The 18,664-nt window shown below is 42.1% G+C and overlaps 1 protein-coding gene across 2 annotated transcripts; it reads right to left on the reverse strand.

Annotated features, from left to right (window-relative positions):
* Positions 1-4,349: 4,349 nt before the first annotated feature.
* LOC124263436 (cytochrome P450 1A5-like) lies at positions 4,350-13,737 on the reverse strand. Of its 2 annotated transcripts, none has more exons than XM_046698074.1 (11): positions 13,463-13,737; positions 12,200-12,409; positions 11,879-11,956; positions 10,883-10,981; positions 10,569-10,662; positions 10,092-10,247; positions 9,160-9,368; positions 7,268-7,396; positions 6,919-7,023; positions 5,390-5,524; positions 4,350-4,899 (listed from the first exon to the last, which is right to left on the reverse strand). In XM_046698074.1, exons 2-11 carry the CDS (start codon positions 12,357-12,359, stop codon positions 4,550-4,552), a joined length of 1,515 nt encoding a protein of 504 aa, XP_046554030.1. In that variant the 5' UTR covers positions 12,360-12,409; positions 13,463-13,737; the 3' UTR covers positions 4,350-4,549. The 2 variants fall into 2 exon arrangements, with proteins under 2 accessions (XP_046554030.1, XP_046554029.1); XM_046698073.1 differs by having other exon boundaries at positions 12,200-12,368; positions 13,463-13,736.
* Positions 13,738-18,664: the final 4,927 nt, after the last annotated feature.

The following is an 18,664-nucleotide window of genomic DNA, read 5'->3' on the forward strand; positions in this document are numbered from 1 at the left end:
TGTGTGGTTCTTGAATGGTACTGGTCATGGTATTGTACTGGTGTGGTACTGTCAGAGTATTGTACTGGTGTGGTGCTGTCATGGTATTATACAGGTGTGGTGCTTTCATGGAATTGTACTGGTGTGGTGCTTTCATGCAATTGTACTGGTGTGGTACTGTCATAGTATTGCACTGGTGTGGTGCTGTCATGGTATTATACAGGTGTGGTGCTTTCATGGTATTATACAGGTGTGGTGCTTTCATGGAATTGTACTGGTGTGGTACTGTCATGGTATTGTACAGGTGTGGTACTGTCATGGTATTGTACTGGCGTGATGCTTTCATGGAATTGTACTGGTGTGGTACTGTCATGGTATTGTACATGTGTGGTACTGTCATGGTATTCTACTAGCCTAGTGCTTTCATGGAATTGTACTGGTGTGGTACTGTCATGGTATTGTACTGGTGTGGTACTGTCACGGTATCGTACTGTTGTTTTACAGGTCACGATAATGTGGTGGTGTGGTACTGATCATGGTATTGTACAGGTGTGGTACTGGTCATGGTATTGTATTGGTATGGTACTGTCATGGTATTGTACAGGTGTGGTACTGGTCATGGTATTGTACAGGTGTGGTACTGCTCATGATATTGTACTGGTATGGTACTGTCATGCTATTGTACTGGTGTGGAACTGTCATTGTATTATACTGGTGTGGCACTGTCATGGTATTGTACAGGTGTGGTACTGGTTATGGTATTGTACAGGTGTGGTACTGGTTATGGTATTGTACAGGTGTGATACTGGTCATGGTATTGTACAGGTGTGGTACTGGTCATGGTATTGTACTGGTGTGGAACTGTCATGGTAGTGTACAGGTGTTGTACTGGTTATTGTTTTGTACAGGTGTTGTTCTTGTCATGGTATTATACAGGTGTGGTACTGGTTATGGTTTTGTACAGGTGTGGTAGTGGTTATGGTATTGTACATGTGTTGTACTGGCCATGGTACTGTACAGGTGTGGTACTGGTTATGGTATTGTACAGGTGTGGTACTGGTTATGGTATTGTACATGTGTTGTACTGGTCATGGCATTGTACATGTGTGGTACTGGTCATGGTATTGTACAGGTGTGGCACTGGTCATGGTATTGTACAGGTGTGGTACTGGTACTGGTATTGTACAAGTGTGGAATTGTTCATGGTATTGTACAGGTATGGTACTGGTCATGGTATTGTACTGGTGTGGTACTGGTTATGGTATTGTACAGATGTGGTCCTGGTCATGGTATTGTACTGGTGTGGTACTGGTCATGGTCTTGTACAGGTGTGGTACTGGTTATGGTATTGTACAGATGTGGTACTGGTCATGGTATTGTATAGGTGTGGTACTGGTCGTGGTATTGTACAGTTGTGGTACTTGTGATGGTATTCTACAGGTGTGGTACTGGTCATGGTATTGTACAGGTGTGGTAATGGTAAAGGTATTGTACAGATGTGGTACTGGTGATGGTATTGTACAGGTGTGGTACTGGTGATGGTATTGTGCAGGTGTGGTACTGGTTATGGTATTGTACAGGTGTGGTACTGGTCATGGTATTGTAGAGGTGTGGTACTGGTTATGGTATTGTACAGGTGTGGTACTGGTCATTATATTTTACAAGTGTGGTACTGGTCATGGTATTATTCTGGTATGGTACTGTCATGCTATTGTACTGGTGTGGTACTGGTTATGGTTTTGTACAGGTGTGGTACTGGTTATTGTAATGTACAGGTGTGGTACTGGTCATGGTATTTCACAGGTGTGATACTGGTCATGGTATTGTACAGGTGTGGTACTGGTTATGGTATTGTACAGGTGTGGTAATGGTCATGGTATTGTACAGGTGTGGTACATGTCATGGTATTATACAGGTGTGGTACTGGTTATTGTATTGTACAGGTGTGGTAATGGTCATGGTATTTTCCCGGTATGGTACTGTCATGGTATTTTACTGACGTGGTACTGTCATGGTATTGTACAGGTGTGGCACTGGTGATGGTATTGTACAGGTGTTGGTATTGTCATGGTATTGTACTTGTGTGGTACTGTCATGGAATTGTACAGGTGTGGTACTGGTCATAGTATTGTACTGGTGTGGTACTGTCATGGTATTGTACAGGTGTGGTACTGGTTATGGTATTGTGGTACTGATCTGTGACATGAGGGTTGGAAGTCAGCTATATTTAGCAGCAGCTGCAACGAATGGCCACTCCAAGTACGTAGTAAAAGGATATGGGCTCGACACAAAGTCCCACAATAAGGATAACGTCAGTAAAGCACTTCACAGGGTTGCTTCCCCACAATAAATATATCGTCTATATAGGCGAAATACAAAGTCCATTCTTTAGCAAACATAACATCAGGAATGAACCTCAGAAGGACAGTTCCCTTTGCTGACGCAGGTTAAGACTTCCCCGAGAACGCTGTGTTGATACCTTGCTTCATGATACCAGCACATATTATATGCGCATCGGTAGACACATCAGAGGAGGGAATATGTCCTCCCAGAAGAAAGATCCTGTCAGCTTGCTGTAGACGTCCATAGAGCGCCATAAACTTCCTGAAGTCATCACTTCCTACGTCACGCGTAAAGCCGCTGCACACAATGACATCATCACAACTGTTGCACACTGACCTTTTAAAACATGACATCATGTTAATATGTCGACATTGCATCCACTGCATAAGCTTGCAGATCTTGAACTTGGCTGATATATTTCTGCAATTGATTGTTCAGGGATTTTGTGAACAGATTTATATGAGGTTGTTCCGATTTCACCGTTATTGGCATGAAGGCTTCTGAATGAAGCATCCATCTGTCTATAGGACCTTGTCTTGTCATGATAAAGCATCTGCAAAGATGTTGATTTTCCTTTGGATATGCCTTGCCAAAATGTTGCAATCCAAACTGTCGGCTAGATCTCGAAATTCTCTCGTTGACTAGTAAAAGCAACTAGTAGGGATTAAAAAAATTTTGCACGACCATTAGACATGTAACATATGTTGTATTTGGGATAACACTTTCTTAGTAAAGTACAAATTCTAGTACTTTTTTTGGTTGAGCCCCATCCGGGATTCGAACTCGCACCCTCAGAGTCAGGCACCTAATCGCCAGCACACAAAGTCAGCCGCCTAACCCACTCAGCTACCGCGACTTCCACAATAATGGAAGTCGGACAACTGGTAGTCTAGACTGCGGGATTTGTGTACCCCTCTTATAAGTGTTTCATGTTTTCGGTGCTAGAGTACCCAAGGAAGACTTACTTCAAGGAATTGGAAATTTTTATTACAAGATATTTTTAGAAAATGTAGTAAAAAATGACAATCAAAAGTACATAGAGATGCAGATATAAGCAGTTACAGAGATTTCAAAGGGAAATAGACACATTGTTTGTTCTGTGCATTAAATAGTAGTACATTCGCGTATACATACTTTCCACACAGAACCACGTACCATTCAGTACCAGGTGACAGGTGAAACAAGTAAATGGTGAGGTGAGGTGAAATTGGGTTTTACGTCGTACTTTAGAATTTTTCGCTCATATGACAACGTGCATGCGTGTGTATGTGTATGTGCGGCTGCTTGTACTAGCCCAGACTTAAGCTGGTCTTATAGTGCTAGCCCACTGAGATACCATGCCGCATTGAATCATGAATACCCCACTCAGACACATTATACTGACTCCGAGTCGACCAGTCCTTGTTGTACCCATTAATGCCGAGCGCCAGGCAGGGACCAACAAGTACCATATTTTAACGTCTTTTGGTATGACGCGGTCGGGGATCTAACCCACGACCTTCCGCTCTCTGGGCGGATGCTCTAACCACTACACCACGGAGGCGGTCACAAGTAAATGGAGGTGACACACCTTTTAGTGACTTCAGTATATATCATGCATGTTTCTGTTTGCGTTAATAAAGAATGATCAAGTGTGAATGAAATTTAAACCATGCAAGGAAATTCCAGAGTCATATTAAACGTCATATGGCGTCATGTTTGGTGATAGTATTTCATTTGGAAAACAGATGATTTAGGTCCGCTTCAATGATTCATCCAACTGTTGTCTCCAGTATACAGCGACAGAACCACATGACGATAGAACCACATGGCTGGAGGAGACGATAGAGCCACGTGGCTGGAGGTGACAATGGAACCACATGGCTAGGTTAGAGATGATGATAGAATCACATGTCTAAAGGTGACGACGGAATCACATGTCTAAAGGTGACGATGGAACACATGGTAAGAGGTAACGATAGAACCACATGGCAAAAGGTGATTATGAAATCACATAGCTGGAGGCGACGATTTATAGACGAGTTAGATATGACAAAGCACACAATATTTTATATTTAAAGATGGATAACTAATGTATGCTAAGGAAAATGCTTCCATCAACCATTACTTTCTACCAAATTATTCTTACGTAAGCTGACAACATATATTATCAGCATAATTCAGTTATGTGTAAAATTGGTCCTCCAAGTACACATGGACATCGCCTGGATTGTCACATCTTCCCATCTCATGCAAATCTGTTTTTGACGACAACCTGATAGCGCTTAGGCATAAATGTAAAGCTTCCGTCTTCCGGTTCAAGGTCAGGGGTCACTCCGTCCGGCAGTCGAATCTCAAAACACCTCATGAACGAGGCCAAGACAACATGCAGTTCCGGTTTGGCCAAAGCTTCCGCCATACACGCCCTCTTGCCGACAGAGAAAGGCATCCAACTTTCAGACTTCGGTGCAAACCTTCCGGAATCGTCTAGGAAACGTTCGGGATTAAACACTTCCGGTTCCTTCCAGTGTCTTGGATCATGGTGGATAGCGAAGATGTTGGCAAACACCATCGTCCCTTTAGGAATCTCGTAGCCAGCTGCGAAAATATGTCAGAAAAGAAAAACAAATTTTAAAAAAAAAGATGAAAAGTGTAAGTGACTGAGTGAGTGAGTGGGTTGGGGGTTGGATTTTGGGTAAGTGAGTGAGTGGGTGGCTGGGTGGGTTTAGGGCAGGTTGGTGAGTGAGGAGCTTGGAAAACTATTTCAGTTTAAATACGAAATGAAATATGTTACTTGCAGAAGTCTCGGACTAGCAAACTAATGGGATCATAATCCTGACAAGTCCGAGGTTCGATCCCTCGGTTTGTGGATCCTGGACAGTTCATTTGTGTAATTCTGTCCTTTTTCAGTTCTAACTGTGGTGCCCTTAAGAGGAACATATTGTAAATATCATCACCATGCCCAGTCAGTACTATGTAACTGCCAATGTATACAGACCCAAATAATAGCGCAAATCTTAAATGCTGATATTAAACGTAGTCGTTATGTCAAACCCTAACATACAGTTCTGTACTGCTCCCGTCTTACCGACAGTTGTATCACAAGTGGTTGAGTGGGGGAGACTCAGAGGCGCCACTGTCCCTTTCCGCATACTCTCATAGAGCACGGCTTCGGTGTACGGCAGCTTGTGTCGCTCGGACAGCATCGGTACTCGCCGCTCACCTGTGAGTGAAAATTGTTTAGAAACAGTCCTTACTGACAGTTTATACTTCTAAACGAGTCTCGGACTTTAGTCCGCTTGAGCCAGAAACGGACCGATGAATTGCAAATTTTATCACTGTACAAAATTGCCACAGAAATATAAATAGTACATAAGCTTATCATTTACTAATACCCAACAGCTTTCTTATATTTGAAAATTTTCCGGACTCCATCAAAAAAGTTCTTTAAGAAACTATCATTAACATTATGACACAGTTCACTATTTGTTACGAGGGAGGAGTGCAGAGAAAGGGACAGCCAGGTGTGCGAGAAAGGATGGAGACGGCCCAGCACAGGTTAATGAATCAATAACTTGGTGGGCACTTGTGCACGTGCTTCTCTATTGCAATTCATCGGTCCGTTTCTGACTGAAACGGACAGTAGTTGAACACCTAATGCATTTACAGGTTACAATTGGCAATCTTAGTTGACCAAATTCGAGTCTTAGCAGTAAATACAAATTCAGTAAATACAAATCAGGTATTTATCACAAATATGTTCGGCTTCACCAAAGCAAGATGTTACTTTTCAAATAGCAGAGATAGATTCATTACAAATACAAAGAAGGGTGATTATTTACAATGGTATTTACAACGACGTTGCAAATCAGCACCTGATTACTACTGGATAATGTTTTGTAACAGGTAGCTTCATTTGAAATGATCGTCGAATTTTGTTCGTATCATGTGTACCCGTTTTTGGTGCCGTGAAAATCAAATTTGGGCAATTGTATTACTTCAGTTGGATTTTGGGTCTAAGTTTGACAACCTTTAAGGTGCAATCGATAAGGCTGTTTCTATTACGATTACAATGTGAAGGAGGCTCTGGTAGACATGACGAGAATATTTCAGTGACAAAAATAAAGTACAATGCAATTCCATAAACCATAATAATCCTGTGTGTGACTTGCCTGTTCATGTGTTTGTGACCGGCGATACAGAATGCGCGTCCATTTGACTGATTCAGTAACACCTCATGATGTTGTCGGAATCTTACAAATATTGCATCATCATTATTTTAAGGGTTTTTGCCGGTTGTATTGCGATACATCAACGAAAACAGATGTACAAAATGTCGTAAATGTGTTACTCCAGATTGAGTATCAGTTACACTGCAAGTAACAAGGCGACCAGGCTCTACAACAGGCATCACTACGCTATAAGTTGTAGGGCTACAACAACCCGTGGTGTGGCGTGGCGTGGCGTGGCGTGGCGTGGCGTGGCGTGGCGTGGCGTAGATACTGTATCCTTCAGCATCGATGTCAAATGCTGTCTAAATGCCTGTGATAAACTTCGCAAACTTCATTTGAAAATGGCACTGACACGAAATGATTTGAATTCTGAAGGTTTTCCTACCCAACACCCTGTCCACTTCCGCATGGAGTTTCGCTTGTACTTCCGGGTAGGCTGCAAGGTACAGGACTGTCCAATACAGAGTCTGTCGAGACGTGTCCAAGCCCGCTGTCAGGTGAAAGTTTATATTGTAAATTACGGTGCAGACTTTTAAAAGACAATAAAACAAAAGTGGGAACTTAATATTCACAATTTAAATATCTGTGTATAGTTACGTTCGATATTGAAGATACATAATTCTATATTGACAAACATTATTATAATTGTGTCTGATCAATTTACCGATATGTTTCAAAAATATTTGTTTCAAGTAGTAGCGATCTTCCTAGTTTCTCGCGATGCTTTTGATTACCTCCGAAAACATCCGATACTGTCTGGCCAAGATGCGTGTTGGTTATCTGTTCTAGTAGCTCCTGGTCCTCTTCCACCTCTGCCTCTTTCTGGGCAATCAACATGGCGTCTGTGAAGTCACGTTGTGCATCTGAAAAACCAAGTCTTGTGGAGGTAAAAGGGCAACACTTATTGACACAAGCTCAATGTTTTACATAAGGAAATTGATATTTTATGAGGCATGCGTGGTTTTAGAAACATTTATGTTTGATACCTGTAAAGTAAACCATTCGTTAAAAACCTATATAGTGGCCTCGACTCAAATCTTCTCAAAGCAGGGAACCACTCTAACGAATGTTTTCAGATAGACACAGATATACCATCATGTGATGTAGGTTTAAGTGGTTATCTGGGGCGGTGGGGTAGTCTAATGGTTAAAGCGTTGGCTCGTCACGCCGAAGACCCGGGTTCGAATCCCCACATGGGTACAATGTGTGAAGCCCATTTCTGGTGTTCCCCGCCGTGATGTTGCTGGAATATTGCTAAAAGCGGCGTAAAACCAAACACAGTCAGTCAGTTAAGTGGTTATCTAATTATTTGTGAATATATGAATGGTCTTCCCACCCACTGGGGAAGCGGATTCAGGGTATTACAGCCTCAGTAATGGGGAAATTTCATTTGTGGACAGTACCACCAGTCAGTTCTTTCAGATGTTCATCCCCGCGCTGATATGGAATGAGAAGTTACTTTGGAATCTGATTCCCGGATAAGATCTGCATTATGGTATATATTGCACACCCCTCTATCCACCATCCAGTGCTGCTAAGAATATCTGGCATCAAATGTTCACGTTTTAACTTTAAAATCGGCAGACAGATCCGACCAACTTCAGCTAACATTCCCGCACTCTCCGATGTTGACTTAATTGTTTTTTCGCATTTGGTACAGTGATAATGAATTAATTGCAATAACACGTTTCTTCCGATTCGCATACTGCTTTTGTAAGTAAGCGATAAAAAACATACGAAGTTATTAGGGAATCGCGAGATATTTTGCACGAAACAGTTCGCTTGTTTTCCGCTGCATGGAAATGCATTTGTTTTGGATTATGGACGCGAGACATTTTGAAGGTCCTTTGTGATGGGACTTTGTCACGTTAACATTTGTCGTACATTTTACTATTCCAAAGGCAATAAAACCATCTCGAAACTGTGAAAATACGATGCCATTAATGTCACAGATCCTTAGGGGGAAATATACGGTAAATACAAGTAGCTCGTGAATTATTTTCATGAGATGTCAATGAATTTGAAGGATCTCCCCGATGATATTATTATAGGCCCAAAACAACCCGTGCTTGTTGTAAGAGGCGACTTTGGTGATTGGGTGGCCAGACTGGGACACCTTGTTGATTGCGTGTCATAGTAACCCTGTGCCGGGATTCGTCCATCGCAACATCGATCAACCACGGTGGAGTCAGGACAAGTCTAGATTATATACAAGCCCGCATCCTCATTTTCCTGAGAGCGACGTTATACAACATACAGACCATTGTAGACCAGATACAACCGCTGATTATACCTTGTGTGACAGACAATATTATTGAATTGCAAAAGATATGGAGCGAGAGAAAAGTTCTACATTGAAGTGGAGCTTACTTCACTTGCCAACGAAGCTATAGTAGCCACTTGACACAAGATGTCTAGCTCTAAAGACGTCGATAGATACAAGAACTGGTACGTGGTAACTCTTTTGAGACCGGTGAAGATCCGGGTTAGAATCGGTCTTCAGTAACCCACGCTTGACGTAAAATGCGCCTAACGGGATCGGGTGGTCAGGCTCGCTGACTTGGTTGATGCATGACGTCGTATCCCAGTTGCGTAGTTCGATGCTCATGATGCTCAGAATACCTACCTGCTATAAACGTTTCTCTGTGTGCGTTGATCCTTTTGTACATGAAGTCAAGCATCTCGTCGTTTAGTTTCATGAACTTCCTGAATTTCGCTGTTGGATAAAGTCTTAAAGGAGGGAATACATCCTCCGCGAATCCATTTCCTGTTTCTTGCGAGAAGATGTCAAGTGCCTTACAGACGTTTAGGAACTCTTCATTGTCCGATGAAAACCTAAAACAAAATATTGTTTGGCTTTTTAATACACTCCGCTATCCATACTACTCCAGGTTTATCTGGAGAGGGTCTGTTAAAATAAGTCTGGACTAGACAGTCCAGTGTTTGACGAGAGGAACATAACGTAAGTATGGTACGATGCTATTTGGCAACCAGATCAGCGGGACCTGACCACCCGATCCCGTCAAGCGCCCCTAAGGATAAGAAAATGGTGCTGAAGATCAGTTCTAATTCGGATCTTTCTGGGCGTTATATCTTCAAATATCAACATACATGCCAACGTACATATTGCAGTGGTTGTGCCCATCCCTTCACAAGTAGTACTTCGGTACAAACATCGGGAAACATACAAAACACAAAATAACTGCCACATACTAAGAAGAAGGAATAGATTTGACCAGATGCCGAAATGTCGGAATAAAGGGCAATATCTGTACATTCAATATATTCTGTCCAAAATGTAAAAGTGTATTAAGGTGATCTATTGGGCGGATGGGAAGACGAAAGACTGACAGAGAGGAGCTTTTATATACTTTTTCAAACATAATATCATTTCATGAGAATATATCTTAACGATCCTAATATCACAGTTCATGTATGCCGAATGAGTCGTGGGGTAAATAGTATTTTGTTATTATTCTAAACCATTTTCTTTTCACCGGAAATAAACACCATGCAGCTGAACTGTAAGAAATATGGAGTAATATTTATGTTGCTCACTTCTCATTGAAACAGATCTTGCTGATGATGTTGAAGATGGCGAGGTTGATGTAGCTGTAGATGTCAAACGAGCCCGTCTCTGTCCCCATCTCTACCGTCACAGCTTCCATAACTTCAGTTATCGTGTCCTGAAACCTCTCGCCTTTCATGTAGTGCCTACAAAACAAACAATCTTCCATAGTTCTAGTTTACCGATGTCACCCCAATAAATGTCTCCAGTGTTTCAGTATTGACATTATTCTTGGCTGGCTTTCCATAAGCATAAAAATATAAGCGACAAAACCCTTTCTGCACCCATAATAAATCTCTGATGAATGCAGACTCAACTGTACAAATTTAATAATATTATGAGCATGTGTGAGAATACCAGGTCTTGACGAAAACGTGAAGGCATCCTGCTCCACCGGTGGCACCCGTCAGAAACAAAGGCATAAGATACAGTAAGATACGAATCTCTGCATTTGTTTCTCGACTTACTTGAGAGCCCTCAGTGCCAGTTTCCGATGGAGTTGCCACGTCGGTCCATAATCTGTGAAAGCAATGTCCTTGCCTCCCTCGGTGAAAGCCAATCCTGAAATAGTCACATGAACAGTGAAATCTTCGCAGATAATGTGGACATTGTAAGACTTCACAGTGATTGCAAATGTACTTTTCAAAATTTATAGAAATGGTAAACCTAAGCTTTAGTTATGTTTACCATCGCTTGTTGAATGAGAAATATAATTGTGCTTGCAAGAAGTTATTTTGTTGGTTTTATCATATTATTTTATTATGTTTTTTATTGAACGAACCTGAGAACGTCTGCGGCCGTCCCGCAAAGTCCACAGACTTCCCTACGAACGCTTCCTGCACAACTTCCAAGTTGTTGAGAAACACAGTGCGTATTGGACCTACGGGAAACAAGCCATGTTTACAGTCGTTCATAATAAACACCAAACAGATTTTGTCGCAGTACAAAATACCCCAGCTATAAGACCACAGCCTGTGCACGGTGAAATCCATAAAGGTCTCACAGACCAACAGAAGTCCTTAGTCTGGACCAGTGAAGATTCGGGTTAGAATTAATCTTTAACAACCCATGCTTGAGGCGACTCCGGGATCGGGTGGTCAGGCTGACTGAGGCTGGATCACCTACAGATTGCCGTCTTGTAGCTGGAATAATGCTGAGGGCGATGTTAAACAACAGACAAACATACCATGTTAATGTTAGGTCTTTTGAGTCATGGACTTGTTTATTAAATAAATGCTCAGGATATTGCATATAAATCTGTTTTAGCTCCTGAAAAATATTTATTACGTATTGTCCACAGAAAACTCCGTACAATATTGAATACATTTGGATGTGGATTACTGAGACTAAAGTATAATGAAGGTAAATGACAAAATATTTATGTAACGGAACGTATTGTGCAATTTAGGAGTAGAAGATGAGCACCACCTTTTATTTGTTTGTAATGTCTAAAATGCTCTTAGATCAAATAGTTACCATCTGTATATTGTCAAAAACCTAATGATCATAAGTTTAAATTCCTATCAACTTCTAATAACGAAACATTTCTGAGAAAATTATGGACTGACACACCAAAACACATAATCGGGACAAACTAGGATTCGAAGCCACAATCACGGGCCAGTGGCGTGCACAAAGGCTTCTACGCTTTACAGAGAAATATGGCACACCAGACGACTGTGCCACCCATGGAAGAATATCGTATTAATTGTCGTTACATCATTGGTTGTATCCTTGAAACTTAGAACAATTTGAACCAATCACAAAGCCGCTTTACCAAGGTTAAGGGTTATCACGGGGCCGTACTTCTTTTCCAGTTGTATCAGCATCCGGAACAGTGACTTGTTTTGTATAGCTGCAATTGATGTAACAAAACACATGTATTTTGATTATTTGTAAACGTTGAAACATATATACGTATATGGGCAGGGCCACACTTAAAATTCTAAGTTATAGAAGCATATAACTTTGAAACCTGGGATTATGAGTTAAAATTCAAATTTTAGGGAATATTCGCGCAGACTTAAACTCAGGACAGTTTCAAATATGAAGACTTCATATGTTTAACATTTTCCGTCTGCTTTGGTGTTCAGCTTACCTAGAATATTGCCAAGCAACGGGAGACCACTTGGTCCCGGTGGAAGCTTGTAACGTTTCCGGGTCATAAAATACACCATTACCGTCACTGCCAAAACCAGCATTAGTGTGATCCGGTACTCCAAAGCAGTTGCACTGATCCATTCCAAAGTTCCAGCCATGATGTTTGACTAAATTGAAAACAAGAGTCACCAGAGGAAGACAAATCCCCTTGTACAGACGAAAGAATATATCATCTGACTATTACTGTAATTCAACCTTGGTGAGAGTCCTGTGAAGATCTATCTAATATTTCTATCCCAATGCAAGAATAGTATGAGCTATATAAAAAATACCATGTAATTGAGATTTGGAAGTCCTTGCCATGGAAACTGAAGATATATAAATTCAACAAATCCCAAATAGCAAAAGCCATAACTTGACAACCTGGTCTTGGTATGGCACAGTTTGATAAGTAAATGCCAAAAAGTCCGCAAATAAGTGAAAGGCACTGCTTCAGGATCTGCTTGGTATGTCTGCCAATTTTCGTTGGAAAATATTGAAGCGTTTTCGAGAAGGGCTTTACGACGAACTATAACGTGTTATAGGCTGGTTACAGAGTAAATGTTTTCCAAAGAATACTTTCATCACCTTCTGAATTGTTCCAAATGAAAGCCATTTTTCCTATAGAGAGGGTCAGACTCGATTGTAGCAGTGAATTGCAGCTAATGTACGAAATTTCGTTAAACAATAAATTAAAATTAAGAATTTGATGATTTTTGTTGGATTCAAGACAGCTCCCGGTTAAATTCTTATACCTATAACATGTGGCATTAACAGTGAGTGGGGCGTCCTCCAGAGAACGTACATAGCCAAAACTGATAATATCTGAAATATAAACCTTGAAATTCTAATACACGCACACACACGCACACGCACACGCGCACGCATACACTGCGCCTGTTAACATGTAACGTGTCGTGCTTAAGGTACAAATGACAAAAGTGGAACGTAAGCCACCAGTTTAGACCCTCAAGCAAATAGTTCACGGGCAATTGATATCGCCCAAAGCTCCGTCTAAACGACATCCTACATTCACTGAGTGAGATATACCAGAGTTGACATGAAAATTTGAATGTAAGTAGGCATGGCGACTGGAAAGTCAAATGCACCGACAAGATACTAACTGTGTCACCTGGTGCAGTGAAAATATCCCTGAGATATTCTGTGGGGCTGGTTAGTATTCACAAGACAAACAAATCGAATAAGAAATGACGGAACTTACGATTATGAAGATAGATCCGCTTCAGTATGTTTCGAGGTCTCAGCTACCGTGAGACACGGACCCACACAAACAAACCGAGTATAAATATAGACTGAGGGTGATCACGTGACCTGACTGTCGCTCACGAGGGAGCGAATCATTTTACGGGTCAATAGTTAAGGGTGCAGATAAAAAATCCAACATTTATTTAACAAACAAATGTTCCCCTGATATATATAATAGTTCTGCTTGTCATAAATTTACTGGAACAACACCAATAAACGAAGAAGGAATACAAAACATATTGAAGCACTAGTTCAAGATCAACAGTAGAAATTTTGTTTTTGTGTACACGTATGAACACCCCTCTCTCACACTCACACACACACGCTCGCTCGCTCGCTCGCACGCACGCACGCACGCACGCACACACACCCTCCCCAATACGTACGCACGCATGTACGCACGCACGTACCTATAATGATCTACACATTGATTACATTTACGAATTAACGTAATTTCTGAAACTGAGAGTTCATGATAATGTTTTGCAAAGACAGCCTTTGCTGACCACATACAACCGGAGGCTGTTTGGAGGAGAAACGATTCCCCTTGACATGATGAACGAACTAGCTCGTCTAAAGCTGGGTCGGTGGGATCGGCTTTTGTCGGGCACGAAGGTCGGGTGCACCGAACTCAGGTAAATGCCAAGTCAGCCAGCCGCGTATATCTTCACACAAACACTTCCACATCACCATACACTCTAGGTTGTCTCGACCTCTGCTTAAATGACGGTCTGGGTGAGTGTTGGTGAGTCAGCGTGGAGAGCGCCACGTACCAGAATACCCGTTCATGACTTTCACATGACCAATCTGTCATTGCATGGTAAATTAACTTTTGTGCTGGGAAAGAATCAAGTGTTGTCTTACTTCACTGAAGTAGTGTCGCGGTACTTTTGTACCTGTGTGGTTCTTGAATGGTACTGGTCATGGTATTGTACTGGTGTGGTACTGTCATAGTATTGTACTGGTGTGGTGCTGTCATGGTATTATACAGGTGTGGTGCTTTCATGGAATTGTACTGGTGTGGTACTGTCATAGTATTGTACTGGTGTGGTGCTGTCATGGTATTATACAGGTGTGGTGCTTTCATGGTATTATACAGGTGTGGTGCTTTCATGGAATTGTACTGGTGTGGTACTGTCATGGAATTGTACAGGTGTGGTACTGTCATGGTATTGTACTGGCGCGGTGCTTTAATGGAATTGTAATGGTGTGGTACTGTCATGGTATTGTACATGTGTGGTACTGTCATGGTATTGTACTAGCCTAGTGCTTTCATGGAATTGTACAGGTGTGGTACTGTCATGGTATTGTACTGGTGTGGTACTGTCACGGTATCGTACTGTTGTTTTACAGGTCACGATAATGTGGTGGTGTGGTACTGATCATGGTATTGTACAGGTGTGGTACTGGTCATGGTATTGTATTGGTATGGTACTGTCATGGTATTGTACAGGTGTGGTACTGGTCATGGTATTGTACAGGTGTGGTACTGCTCATGATATTGTACTGGTATGGTACTGTCATGCTATTGTAATGGTGTGGAACTGTCATGGTATTATACTGGTGTGGCACTGTCATGGTATTGTACAGGTGTGGTACTGGTTATGGTATTGTACAGGTGTGGTACTAGTCATGGTATTGTACAGGTGTGGTACTGGTCATGGTATTGTACAGGTGTGGTACTGGTCATGGTACTGTACAGGTGTGGTACTGGTCATGGTATTGTACAGGTGTGGTACTGGTAATGGTATTGTACAGGTGTGGTACTGGTCATGGTACTGTACAGGCGTGGTACTGGTTATGGTAATGTACAGGTGTGGTACTGGTCATGGTATTGTACAGGTGTGGTACTGGTCATGGTATTGTACAGGTGTGGTACTGGTCATGGCATTGTACAGGTGTGGTACTGGTCATGGTATTGTACTGGTGTGGTACTGGTCATGGTATTGTACAGGTGTGGTACTGGTCATGGTATTGTACAGGTGTGGTACTGGTCATGGTATTGTACAGGCGTTGTACTGGTCATGGTATTGTACAGGTGTGGTACTGGTCATGGTATTGTACAGGTGTGGTACTGGTCATGGTATTGTACAGGTGTGGTACTGGTCATGGTATTGTACAGGTGTGGTACTGGTCATGGCATTGTACAGGTGTGGTATTGGTCATGGTATTGTACAGGTGTGGTACTGGTAATGGTATTGCACAGGTGTGGTACTGGTCATGCCATTGTACGTGTGTGGTACTGGTCATGGTGTTGTACAGGTGTGGTACTGGTCATGGTATTGTACAGGTGTGGTACTGGTCATGGTATTGTACAGGTGTGGTACTGGTCATGGTATTGTACAGGTGTGGTACTGGTCATGCCATTGTACAGGTGTGGTACTGGTCATGGTGTTGTACAGGTGTGGTACTGGTATTGTACAGGTGTGGTACTGGTCATGCCATTGTACAGGTGTGGTACTGGTCATGGTATTGTACAGGTGTGGTACTGGTCATGTTATTGTACAGGTGTGGTACTGTTTATGGTATTGTACAGGTGTGGTACTGGTCATGGTATTGTACAGGTGTGGTACTGGTCATGGTATTGTACAGGTGTTGTACTGGTCATGGTATTGTACAGGTGTGGCAATGGTCATGGTATTGTACATGTGTGGTACTGGTCATGGTGTTGTACAGGTGTGGTACTGGTTATGGTATTGTACAGGTGTGGTACTGGTTATGGTATTGTACAGATGTGGTACTGGTCATGGTATTGTACAGGTGTGGTACTGGTAATGGTATTGTACAGGTGTGGTACTGGCCATTAGGGTTAGAAGTCAGCTATGTTTAGCAGCATCTGCAACGTATGGCCACTCCAAGTATGCAGTAAAAGAATATGGGTTCGACAAAAAGTCCCACAATAAATATACCGTCATGGTATTATTCCGGTATGGTACTGTCATGGTATTTTACTGACGTGGTTCTGTCATGGTATTGTACAGGTGTGGCACTGGTCATGGTATTGTACTGGTGTGGTACTGGTCATGGTATTGTACAGATGTGGTACTGTCATGATATTGTACAGGTGTGGTACTGGTAATGGTATTGTACAGGTTTTGGTACTGTCATGGTATTGTACTAGTGGGGTACTGGATATGGTATTGTACAGGTGTGGTACTGGCCATGGTATTGTACAGGTGTGGTACTGGTCATGGTATTGTACAGGTGTGGTACTGTCATGGTATTGTACAGGTGTTGTACTGGTTATGGTATTGTACAGTTGTGGTACTGTCATGATATTGTGCAGGTGTTGGTACTGTCATAGTATTGTACTGGTGTGGTACTGTCATGGTATTGTACAGGTGTGGCAGTGGTCATGGTATTGTACAGGTGTGGTACTGGTCATGGTATTGTAGAGGTGTGGTACTGGTTATGGTATTGTACAGGTGTGGTACTGGTCATTATATTTTACAGGTGTGGTACTGTTCATGGTATTATTCTGGTATGGTACTGTCATGCTATTGTACTGGTGTGGTACTGGTTATGGTTTTGTACAGGTGTGGTACTGGTTATTGTAATGTACAGGTGTGGTACTGGTCATGGTATTTCACAGGTGTGGTACTGGTCATGCCATTGTACGTGTGTGGTACTGGTCATGGTATTGTACAGGTGTGGTACTGGTTATGGTATTGTACAGGTGTGGTAATGGTCATGGTATTGTACTGGTGTGGTACATGTCATGGTATTATACAGGTGTGGTAATGGTCATGGTATTTTCCCGGTATGGTACTGTCATGGTATTTTACTGACGTGGTACTGTCATGGTATTGTACAGGTGTGGCACTGGTCATGGTATTGTACAGGTGTGGTACTGTCATGGTATTGTACAGGTGTGGTACTGGTCATGGTATTGTACAGGTGTGGTACTGGTCATAGTATTGTACTGGTGTGGTACTGTCATGGTATTGTACAGGTGTGGTACTGGTTATGGTATTGTGGTACTGATCTGTGACATGAGGGTTGGAAGTCAGCTATATTTAGCAGCAGCTGCAACGAATGGCCACTCCAAGTACGTAGTAAAAGGATATGGGCTCGACACAAAGTCCCACAATAAGGATAACGTCAGTAAAGCACTTCACAGGGTTGCTTCCCCACAATAAATATATCGTCTATATAGGCGAAATACAAAGTCCATTCTTTAGCAAACATAACATCAGGAATGAACCTCAGAAGGACAGTTCCCTTTGCTGACGCAGGTTAAGACTTCCCCGAGAACGCTGTGTTGATACCTTGCTTCATGATACCAGCACATATTATATGCGCATCGGTAGACACATCAGAGGAGGGAATATGTCCTCCCAGAAGAAAGATCCTGTCAGCTTGCTGTAGACGTCCAAGAGCGCCATAAACTTCCTGAAGTCATCACTTCCTACGTCATGCGTAAAGCCGCTGCACACAATGACATCATCACAACTGTTGCACACTGACCTTTTAAAACATGACATCATGTTAATATGTCGACATTGCATCCACTGCATAAGCTTGCAGATCTTGAACTTGGCTGATATATTTCTGCAATTGATTGTTCAGGGATTTTGTGAACAGATTTATATGAGGTTGTTCCCATTTCACCGTTTTTGGCATGAAGGCTTCTGAATGAAGCCTCCATCTGTCTATAGGACCTTGTCTTGTCATGATAAAGCATCTGCAAAGATGTTGATTTTCCTTTGGATATGCCTTGCCAAAATGTTGCAATCCAGACTGTCGGCTAGATCTCGAAATTCTCTCGTTGACTAGTAAAAGCAACTAGTAGGGATTAAATTTTTTTTGCACGACCATTAGACATGTAACATATGTTGTATTTGGGATAACACTTTCTTAGTAAAGTACAAATTCTAGTACTTTTTTTGGTTGAGCCCCATCCGGGATTCGAACTCGCCCCCTCAGAGTCAGGCACCTAATCGCCAGCACACAAAGTCAGCCACCTAACCCACTCAGCTACCGCGACTTCCACAATAATGGAAGTCGGACAACTGGTAGTCTAGACTGCGGGCTTTGTGTACCCCTCTTATAAGTGTTTCATGTTTTCGGTGCTAGAGTACCCAAGGAAGACTTACTTCAAGGAATTGGAAATTTTTATTACAAGATATTTTTAGAAAATGTAGTAAACAATGACAAT

This window comes from Haliotis rubra, unplaced genomic scaffold (genome assembly GCF_003918875.1).
Source record: "Haliotis rubra isolate DU_JTF1 unplaced genomic scaffold, ASM391887v1 Scf881, whole genome shotgun sequence".
NCBI classification, from domain to species: Eukaryota; Metazoa; Mollusca; class Gastropoda; order Lepetellida; family Haliotidae; genus Haliotis; species Haliotis rubra.